The 10547-nt window shown below is 32.7% G+C and overlaps 1 protein-coding gene across 1 annotated transcript; it reads right to left on the bottom strand.

Annotated features, from left to right (window-relative positions):
* Window positions 1-2188: 2188 nt before the first annotated feature.
* On the bottom strand, window positions 2189-8641 carry LOC133860762 (probable aminotransferase TAT2). Its single transcript, XM_062296373.1, has 7 exons — window positions 8256-8641; window positions 5388-5727; window positions 5070-5288; window positions 4622-4681; window positions 4211-4366; window positions 4009-4102; window positions 2189-2573 (listed from the first exon to the last, which is right to left on the bottom strand). Exons 1-7 carry the CDS (start codon window positions 8519-8521, stop codon window positions 2455-2457), a joined length of 1254 nt encoding a protein of 417 aa, XP_062152357.1. The 5' UTR covers window positions 8522-8641; the 3' UTR covers window positions 2189-2454.
* Window positions 8642-10547: the final 1906 nt, after the last annotated feature.

The following is a 10547-nucleotide window of genomic DNA, read 5'->3' as shown; positions in this document are numbered from 1 at the left end:
TGTCTTTGTAGCATCCCGATAAATAATTAGGAATAAGAGTACCCTAGTTATAAGACAAGCTGAGTACAATTCAAAGCAAGTTATAGAGGTGTCCACAGTTGCTAATATGTTATGAGTAGAGATACTATTGGGTGGCCAGTTATACTTCTCAAGCATAAAATATAACAATTGGAGGTGGATGGCGAAATAGGGGTGGCCGAAACCACCCCCAAACCCTTTCAGGGTGTCTCGACCACCCCCATTTGGTCAAGAGGGTGGCCGATCCACCTCCATCTGTCTAGAATGGGGGTGGGCCACCCCTTTTTTATTTATTTATTTATTTTAAACTATGGTATTTTGAAAATTAACACGTATATAAGGGGTAATTTTGGAATTTTTGTACAAAAAAATGAATGTGTGGTGCACATGAGCTATTTTCCGTCAAAGAATATGGAAATCACTAACGGATTAGTCAAATTGAGAATTTTCGAACTTTGTTGGGGCATATTGCAACTTTTTAAACATTGTAGACAAAATTGAAAAAATGGTCAAACTTTGGGGGGGCAAATTGTATTTTCTCCACAAAAAATCAATGATCTATTAGAAAAGAATACTTGAAGTGAAAACAAGGGGCAAAGTAAAATTGGATCAAGAATGGTGATGGAAACAAGAAGTTTTCCATGTGTACGACCACCGGAGAAAAGTAAACCATATCAACCAAATTTTGGAAGAAAATGGTCATTTGTGCACAAGTCATGTAGCACCCTGCTTCAAAAATATGAGAAAGAGAAATATAAACTTGAGAATAATATTGGTTAAAATAAATTGGAAAATGAGTAGGTTGAACAAGTGTTGGGAATTGGACACGTAAGCATGCGATGTCTAGGTAATTGATGAGTGTTCATTTTAGTTAATTTAAAAATAGTTTTGAGTGAGTTCGACCGATCAAATTTGGGTTCAATCTATCGAAGTAGAACCTCCACATAGTAGAGTCACGTGTGTAGTAGGTGAGATCGAACGACAATGAAGGGATTTGTCAGGTTTGTTCGATTCAAGTATTGTTCATTTGATCGAACTGGGAGTCTAGGAATCAAGCGTACCAGTAGGTGAGATTCAACGTTCAATTTAATGCAAGATGCCCTGTTATGATTGACAGAAATTAAGTTTGTTTGATCGAACTCAATTTTTAACGTGCCTCAAAGCTTCTTAAGATGTAAATCGTAAAGGAGGAAGCTCATTTCTTTCCCCTTATTTGATACAAACAAGAAAGCCCCCCTCACCATAGAGAGAGAGAGAGAGAGAGAGAGAGAGAGAGGCTTCAAAGGTAATCACTTAAACCCTAGTTTTGTCTTTATCTAAGTTGATTTTAGGGTTGCTTAGAGGATAATGATTTTGTTAGTATTTTGTTAAGGTACAATTGTTGATATTGATGTTGAGTTGTTGTTAGTGATGGTATGGTTGTTGTTTTGATGATGTTGTTGAAAGGTTAATGGTGAGTGATGTTGGTTGCACGAGAATTTGTAGTGCATATTGTGGTTGTCTTTGTTGTTGATGCTATTTTGTGTGGTTATTAGAGATACTGTGATTGTTGTGAGAAGAAAGAAATGTTTTTGGAGTTGGGAATGATGTTATAAAGTTGTATTAGTTTGGTTTATTAAAGTGTGGTGAGAGTGTTGAAGAAAGTAAGGGATTTGGAGTGTTTTCGAATGTGGAGAACATCTGTCAGGGTGTTTATATCGAACAAAACTAGGCGCCGATCCATTGAATCTAGAACAGAACGGTTTAATCAATATTTCGATCGAAAGTTGATCGATAAATCAAACAAAGAACAAAGCGGTCTGATCGATATTTCGATTGCAAGTTGATCGATCGTTCAAACCTTAATCGGATATTTCTTATTAGGTGAAATTTGGCTTTATAAATAATTTTAGGAAGCTACAATTGTAATTTGATTAGTCATTTTAAAGTGACAACACAGATGTAACTAACGCTTTCCTTGTATTTTTACATAATCAAAATTATAACTGTCAAATTAGTTATGTTACTTTAACTAGACATGATTGAAATATTCCCTCCCTTTTAATTAGCATCAAGGCATTCACTCAAATCTTCAAGATCTGACCTATAACATCAAAAGTGGAAGTCCTTGGTGACTTTATTTCATGTCTAGTAAACAAATTTATATATTTAAAGCAAAACAAGTAGTTCATACATTCAACTATTTAATTGAACATAATTATAATGTGCATAAACTAATGTCTCCACATACATAAAACTGTTTGATTCCATATCATCATAACGTACAGCATAAAATAAATACACCCAAGAAACTGGAAATGCAAATACAGCATAAAATAAACACACCCAAGCAACTGGAAATGCAAATACAGCCTGATTAATTAGCCATTAACCAAACTTTTGAAAATAAGCAAAACTACACTTAAAAATGATTTTATTGCTGCACACAAATGAACCTTATTCCTTCTTGGCATGCCTGTAGTAGAAGGCTTTTATCCTTCCAAGGGCATCGTCAAGCAAAGAATGCTCAACGGCAAAAGAAATTCGAAGCCAATTCTTCAGTCCAACGGCAATCCCTGGATGCATATATAATTATGTGCATGGAAGCAAATGTGCTCTTTAGTGATATATAAAGCTGTAATCACTCTCACACAAGCACACATATCGTTTGAGAGCAAATTGGGAAATTAGAAAAGATCTCCATTTGTTGCTAATTAATGAAATTATTTACCGGCCAGCTTAAATTGATCTTGCTCGAACAAAGTTTATCATAAAAGATGATCAACATGATTCGAGGATAAGAGCATATCATCACATGTCAAAAGGTCATCTATTTTATAAAATTTGATAGACTGAAATTTATCATATAATATCCATTAATAAGAACAATAGGTTAACCACAAGAGCTGAACTCGTTTGAGAGCTGAAGTCTTAAATAGTGAAGGTGCCAAAACGCCATTAGTAAGGTCTTTGGATTATCATACTAATAAGCAGGATGAAATCTTGCTTTAACTAGAGATGGCGTGTCTTAAAGATAGGGGTGACAATTCGTATTTGTGTATCGGGTTCAGGTCGTGTCAAAATATGTGTATAACATTATATAGGCTAACCATAACCCAACCCATTTAATTAAACCTGTCAAATCCCTTAAGCCAAACCTACTAATTTCGTGTTGAGTTCGCGCGTATCAGGTTCACGGGTTATGTCAAAAATTGTCAACCCTAAACCCCTCAGCCCTAATTCTCTAATTTTGTGTAGGGTTCGTGGATCGTATAAACACTTGACAGGCTTACATGAAGAGTAGGAAATAAGCAAACTCTACTTCCATTTGGTAGCTTACAAACTGTATTTGACAGCAAAAAGAGAAGAAAGAAAAGGAAGTCTTGTCAAAGTATTTGGACATCTAAATGCCCAAAAAGAATTGATATTAAGGCTCTGTTTGTTTTGGCATAAAATATTTTTTGAAAAATGTTTTCTGTATTTTTTGGTGTTTGGTGCGACCGAAAATATTTTTGGCTTGACCAAAAAAGCTTTTTTAGTTTCGAAAAAATGGTTTCCATTTTTAAATTTCGTAAACCATTTCCTGAGTTTGAACTTCTCATTCTCAAATCGCCGAACTGCTAGCAAACATTGCCGGAAGTAGCCGGCAGTTATTTGTTGTCGCTCATTTTCCGTACGAGCCAAATGCCGAAAATTATTTTCAGAAAAATAATTTCCTCTGAAAAATGATTTCGTTGAAAATATTTAATGACGAAAAACATTTTCTGTTGAAACAAACAAAGCATAAGTAACATTGATCCAAGAGGTCCAAAATTAATGTTCCTAATCAGCAGGCAATAAGACATATGTCTCAATTCAAACCTTTAAGATGCATGGTTGAAGATTTATATGTTAAAGCTTTAAATGATATATATCCTGGAGACAACCACTCAACAAAAATCTTTCTAGGGGAAGCAAACAATTTTAGGCATGAAAGTATTAGGAAAAGGTTATAAATTGTTTAATTCTTACCTGGCAGAACAACCACGGATTCCTCCTTGGCCAACTTCATACAGAAGTCCACATCATCAGTAAAGCCTTCAAGTAGTGATAGATTTAGCTTCACCTGTTACCATACCCGAAAAACATAAAACAAAACAAAATAAAAATCATTTTTTTATAAAAAAAAAATCTTCAAATGTTTATGTTGAAGCATAATAATCTCATAGCTTACCATTACAACCATGGACCCTTCTGGTTTGTGTGGACAAGTCAGGCAAGGAATCTCTTTAATTTTCTCATATAAAAGGTCTACGGCTTCTCTCATTAGGTTTAGAATTTTTGGAAAGAAATCCTCCTTAGTTTGCTCAAGGATTTGGGTAAGTGCCCCCTGAACACAAACCATTTCATAATTTCTTGAGGATAGAAGAAGCCAAGGAAATTTAAGGCACTAATTCATACAATTTCTATGCATATCCCAGTAAGCTTTATGAAAATAAAAGCCAGAAAATGTATTGCATATATATATATATATATATATATATATATATATATATATATATATATATATATATATATATATATATATATATATATATATATATATATTTTTAGAGATTCACAAAAATAAACTTAAACTAGGTACCTGGATGAAGGTTGGGGGGTCAGTGGTGATGTCGAGATAGCTCCTGAGGCTCTCCACAAACTGGAAAGAAGGAAACACTTTTATTGTACAAAGTTCATCATGAAATTAAGGTTAAAATATTAATTCAAGCAAGCAGGCATAAAGTTTCACATTGAACTATTATCAGAATTCGAAGGCGAAGCATTGGAATCTAGCACCAACACTTTCATGGTGATATTTTTTCACTACTATTGCTTGTTTCTCGAGGTATGAGTATAAGAATATATAGATCAAACTTAATCCAACCCATTTAATTAAACAAGTCAGACCCTTTAACCGTAATCCATTAATTTTATGTTAAGTTAGTGTCAAATTTGCAAGTGATATCAAAAATTATATGCCCTAAACATTACCATGTCAAATAGGTGAATTGTGAGATATATATTGAATGGAAGCAGAGAACACCAACCCCGGATTGTTGAAAGATGCCATTGGGGTCACTTGTCACGATCCAACCAAGTCGCCATCCAGGAACAATCCATCTCTTTGATATCGACCCAAGTGTTACAACAGGTACAATCGATCCGAACACTCCCATGGGCACAAACGGATTACTCCCAAAAGCTAGATGGCCATAAACTTCATCTGAAATCACAAAAATCCCAAGTTTTCTAGCAGTCTCTGCAATCTAATTAGTTGACAAAAGAACACAATAATTGAAACCTTTTTAGTCAAAAAGAACAAGATCGACTGTCTTCAAAATTTACAACACAGATATGAGATATACCTTTTTCAAATGTTGGGCTGTAAAGACATTCCCACATGGATTGCTGGGATTGATGATAACCATAGCCACTGTATTCCCATCCGCAAGAGCTTCGACAGAATCAAGATCAACCTCCCAACCCTTTTCGGGCAGAAGATCGAAGTGGCGAGCTTCAAGGTTACTGCAACCCGCACGAGCTTCATATTGCGGGTAACCTGGTCTGGGCAGCAGAATGTTGGCGCCAGGGCGCGCAAGGACAGATACCACAATTTCTATTGCTTGCGTGCAACCAACTGTGAGATACACATCATCTGCTGATAATTGGTATGGAACATCTTTCGAAAGATGTTCTGCAACAGCTCTGTCATCATCATCATGAATTGAACCAAAAACTTTCTCATTATCATTGGATTTTTGTCTTAGGCAAATGGTTGATGGTCAAATTGTCATTTTTCATCCCAAGCACAACAAGCAAAATAGATTTTTTTTTTTAAAATAGTAAATAGATTCTTCTGCATTATTTCAAACCAAATAATAATAATAATAATTATAAAACCAAAAAAAAAAAAACCATAAAAAAAAACTTAATTTTAAAGCATTTATTTCATAAAAATATATAATTTTGTAGAAAATTTTAAAATTTTAAGAGACCGTGATGGAACGAAAGGGGGCTATATGCCCTCGACTTAGAGTGTAGTTTCGACCGTGATTACAGCTTGTCTAAGAGCATTCACAATTAGCTTTTTAATTTTTTTTTTAAAATGTAACTCTAAAAGTTTATTTTTGTTGATTTATCTAGTAATTTTTTAAAGTTATTAAATAACAGACACTCTAAATGTTTATGTACTCTAAATAAATACTATTTTTTGTTGATATAATTAACTAAAGCATCCGCAGTGAACTCTCTTTTCTTTAGTTAAAACGTTTACATTTTTTAGTTTAACTAGGAATTTTACAAAAGCACTGCACAATATCTAAATCTCACTCTATTCAATTTAAATATGATTTTTATTCTAGCTTTATTCTTTTTATTTATATTCTCAAAATCACTCCACAAACTGAGTAAGAGAAAGAATATGAGAGAGTGAGAAAATTAATATAAAAATATATGAAAATGAGATAGAGATGGAGATTGTTTCTCCAAATATAGAGTACAAATCTGACAACTATTATAATAGAGAATGAAAAGAATGCTTGATAAATGATGGCTTTTGTGAATTTTTTAGCCAAAATTTGGTTAACCATCACTTTTGGAGTGCTCAATGGGAATGCTACACTAACACTAAATACCTTAAAAAAAAAAAAAAAAAAGAAAAAAAAAAAAGAAGCTACAGTGCTATCTTATATGTAGTAATTACTTTACCATTCCTTATTCTTATTTTATTGTAGAAAAAAAAAAAGATTTTCTTTTATCTTTTATTTTTTTTCTTCCTAATATTGATTTAAAACAATATTTAAATTGTATAAGAAAATTAAGGGTGTACTTGCGGATGCGGTTATTTGAATTATCCATAACTGCAGAATGTGGCTTTCACTTTTAAATATACGCAAGCGCATCATGTTTCTACTATCCGCATCAGCACAGTTATTGTAGTTGTTGAATGCGGTTATTATCCGTATATCAGACAATATGTCTTTTGGACCTTCTTTAGGTCTCTATTAGGGCCTATTTTAAACAATTTTGAAGCCAATTTTTAGTATTTTGGATTTGTTTTAATTTTTTTTAGGGCTCTAATCTTGTGAAAACATATTGATTTCATATTACTTTTGTCTTTTTGTACGAGAAAACAACACAACCAAACAAATCAATGTAAACATAACATATACCTAATCCAAAATGGCGTTTTTTTTGGTGAATTTATTAAATATAATATATAAATATACATTTTATGCGAGGGATATGCGGATGCGGTTATTAACAATAACTACACGTGTCCGTATACTTTAAAACCCTTATCCGCATCCGCATATGCAGATAGCACTTTTTGTTAACTGCGTGTTCAGATAACGGATAAATGCAGATAGCAAATGAGGGCGGTTAATATCAACCCGCATGTACACCCTTAAAAAAAATGATGAAGAAAGTTATTATGGAGTGTATTTGAATAGAAAAACAAAAAGTAGTTTGTTCCCTATAATAAATACCTTAAACCAGAAAACTTCATAAAAGAAAAAAAACAAAAGAAAAAGAAAATAGAAAAGTACATATCTTGGGGATTGAAAAAGAAAAAACAAAAACAAAAACAAATTAACGCCCCTTATTTCTTAACGTAACACCCAATAACATCTAAAAATGCCACATGTCAGCACCCGATGTGGATATAACTTGTGTACTTTTGTCTTTATGTGTCCGTACGAGTGTTTGAACCATACCCTCATCGTAGCTTAACTGAGAGACTGTTTAGGAATGTTTTTTTTTTTTTTTTTTTTTATAAGAATAGTACTCAAACAACTCTTTCAGACAAAAAAAATGTTTATCTAATAAAAAAAAAAGTGTTTTATATATATATATATATATATATATATATATATATATATATATATTGGTTCAAGTGGTAAGAGTCTTATGCCAAAGATTGGAATAAGTGTAGATATACATGGAGTGTATGTTCATTTTCTTATTTTATTTTCACTTCTTTTTTTTTTTTATATACTTTTTATATCCCATTAATAATTTATTATTATTATTTAAATAAAAAAATTTACTACAATACAATACGAATATTTTGAGGCCGTGACTGCCAACAAAGTTAAAAGGTTCTTTGCTCGGGTCTTGAGGTTTGCCTTTTAAATATAGGTACCCAAAGTGAACTTATCTTAAAAAAAATTTCTCAGTAATTAAAAAAAAAAAAAAAAAAGAATCTTCAGGTTGAGGGTTTTGAAACATACATCTTTCCCTGAGCAACACCAACGGTGGGAGGGTAGCAATTGAACTTAAAGGACCAGACAGCATCAGTAATGGCATCCACAGCTGAAGGGGTGGTCCGATAGCTGGGATACATTGTAGGGTCAGCACCGCCGAGAATGATTGTGGACCGTTGATCGTCCTTGTCACGATTTGCCAGCAGCTGGTTGAGAACACCTCGGATGGCGATGGAGGAAGCGTTTAGCTTTTGGTTCCCCTGGAAACCCCATCTCTTGTGTCCCTGCTCCATGCCTGATACCCTCCTCGCCTTTGAACTAAACACTAGTACAAAGATAGAGTAATATATAGCCAATATTAATGCACACTAATTAGATTAATTAGTTTACTTTTTAATTCGTACAAATGCTAATAATAATTCATTCTTTTTCAAACGTGCAAAATAAGAATAATTTGAAAAGGACAAAGAGGGCAGAGATTTTATAATGACCATGTTGTCTGTTTGTGTGGACAAACAAAAGTTTTAGAGTACCCAAATTTGAACCGTTTCTATCCTTGAAAGTTTGATATGTACTTTAAAATAATTCAATTTCTTGCAGAAGAGGAAAAGGAAAGCTGCACAGAAATTTCATTGTGACTTTATTAAATTATTAATGTTTGAAATCTTATAAAATGAATTAATGTTTTACACCAATGCCATTCAAGTTCTTTAATTATATTTGTTTTGTCATGCTCGATCCTTTTTATGTGTTGAATTTTTGCCGCTCTCCCACGCTTTCGGACAGGTTTTGTGAAAGGGTTTCTTATAAGACTAGCTTACTTATCCGAAAACTTTTTCGAGTAGGTGCACGCACCCCACGAGCTAGAGACAGACAATTGCACTGGATTCCAATCGATCTCACTCCTGAATGTCTTCTAATCTCACACTATTTTTCTTTGCAGCTCCTTTTTGTTGTCTCTCTTATCCTCGCAACTCTTCAGATTATATAAAAATATATAATCATTGATAGTTAATGTGTATATATTTTTTTTTTAGTTTTATATTATTATTTTTATTTTCAGAATTAAAGTTTATATTTATGCGTTAATATGATTGAATGAAAATATAAAAAATATTTGTTGATTTTCTGTACGAGCCAAACGCTAAAAAATTATTTTCAGCTGAAAATATTTTTTAAAATAAAATATTTTATGTCAAAACAAACGGGCCTAAGACTAATTATTCAATTTTTAAGCCGCTCAAATTCTAACTAATTAATTCTTTTTCAAACATGAAAAATAAAAATATTTTGAAAAGGACAAAGAGAGAAAGATTTGATAATGACCACGTTGTCCGTTTGTGTGGACAAACAAAAGTTTTAAGTGTACCCAAATTTGAACCGTTTCTATCCTTGAAAGTTTGATGTATAATAATTCAATTTCTTGCAAAAGAGAAAAAGGAGAGCTGCACAGAAATTTCATAGTGACTCTTATCTTGAGACTTATGTGTTTGAGCATCTTCTCGAGTGAGTAGGTAGCTTTACAAGGGCTCTTTCACAGTTGTTTGCCCAAATTACAAATGGTATGAGTAGAGAATTACACCGGATGTTGATCCCATTTCTAAATGTCTTTTAATTCTACATTCTTCTTTTTTTTCTTTTTCTTTTTTTTCTGTAACTCTTTTTCACCGTCTTTCTTCCTCATAACTTCTCAGATTATATAAAAATATATGATCATTGTTAGTTAACGTGTATATTTTAATCAAACATAATTTTTGATTTTTTTTTAGTTGTTTTATATTATTATTTTTATGTTGGGAATTATATTTTATATTTATGTGTTAATATGATTTAATGAAAATATACTATTGGTTTTCTTATTGCTTTTTAGCATGTCTTTGGAAGAAGGCTTTTATTCGTTCAAAGGCCATCTTCATGGCAAAAATTATGCCGAAGTAACTGTTCAAATGAGCATATATATATGAACAGAATATGCTAAGCCGTAGTGAATATTTGCACAGAAATATTATAGTGTTGCAGGACTTTGACAAGATTACTCCACCAAAACATGCAGTTTGTCAAATCAGCCTTTTGGTTTCAGTTTCACAAAGCTAAACTGGTTTGCATGAGTAGAGAGATTGGGCATAGACGCATAGTATTGGATCAACAAGGGGATGTGTTTAATAAAGGGATATTTTGTCATCGTCTTCTTCCCACTTTCCATTTAAGCTAAACCTATAAGCCTGAAAATGTTGTAACTCTCATCATAAAAAATTTCAGACATTCCAAAGCTGCTTGACTCGTTTGCCCTGGCCTGATGTTTGATGAGTGGGTGTTGAT

Source organism: Alnus glutinosa, chromosome 2 (genome assembly GCF_958979055.1).
Source record: "Alnus glutinosa chromosome 2, dhAlnGlut1.1, whole genome shotgun sequence".
NCBI lineage: Eukaryota > Viridiplantae > Streptophyta > Magnoliopsida > Fagales > Betulaceae > Alnus > Alnus glutinosa.
Note: the sequence above shows the minus strand (reverse complement) of the source record. Positions and strands in the feature narration are given on the sequence as shown.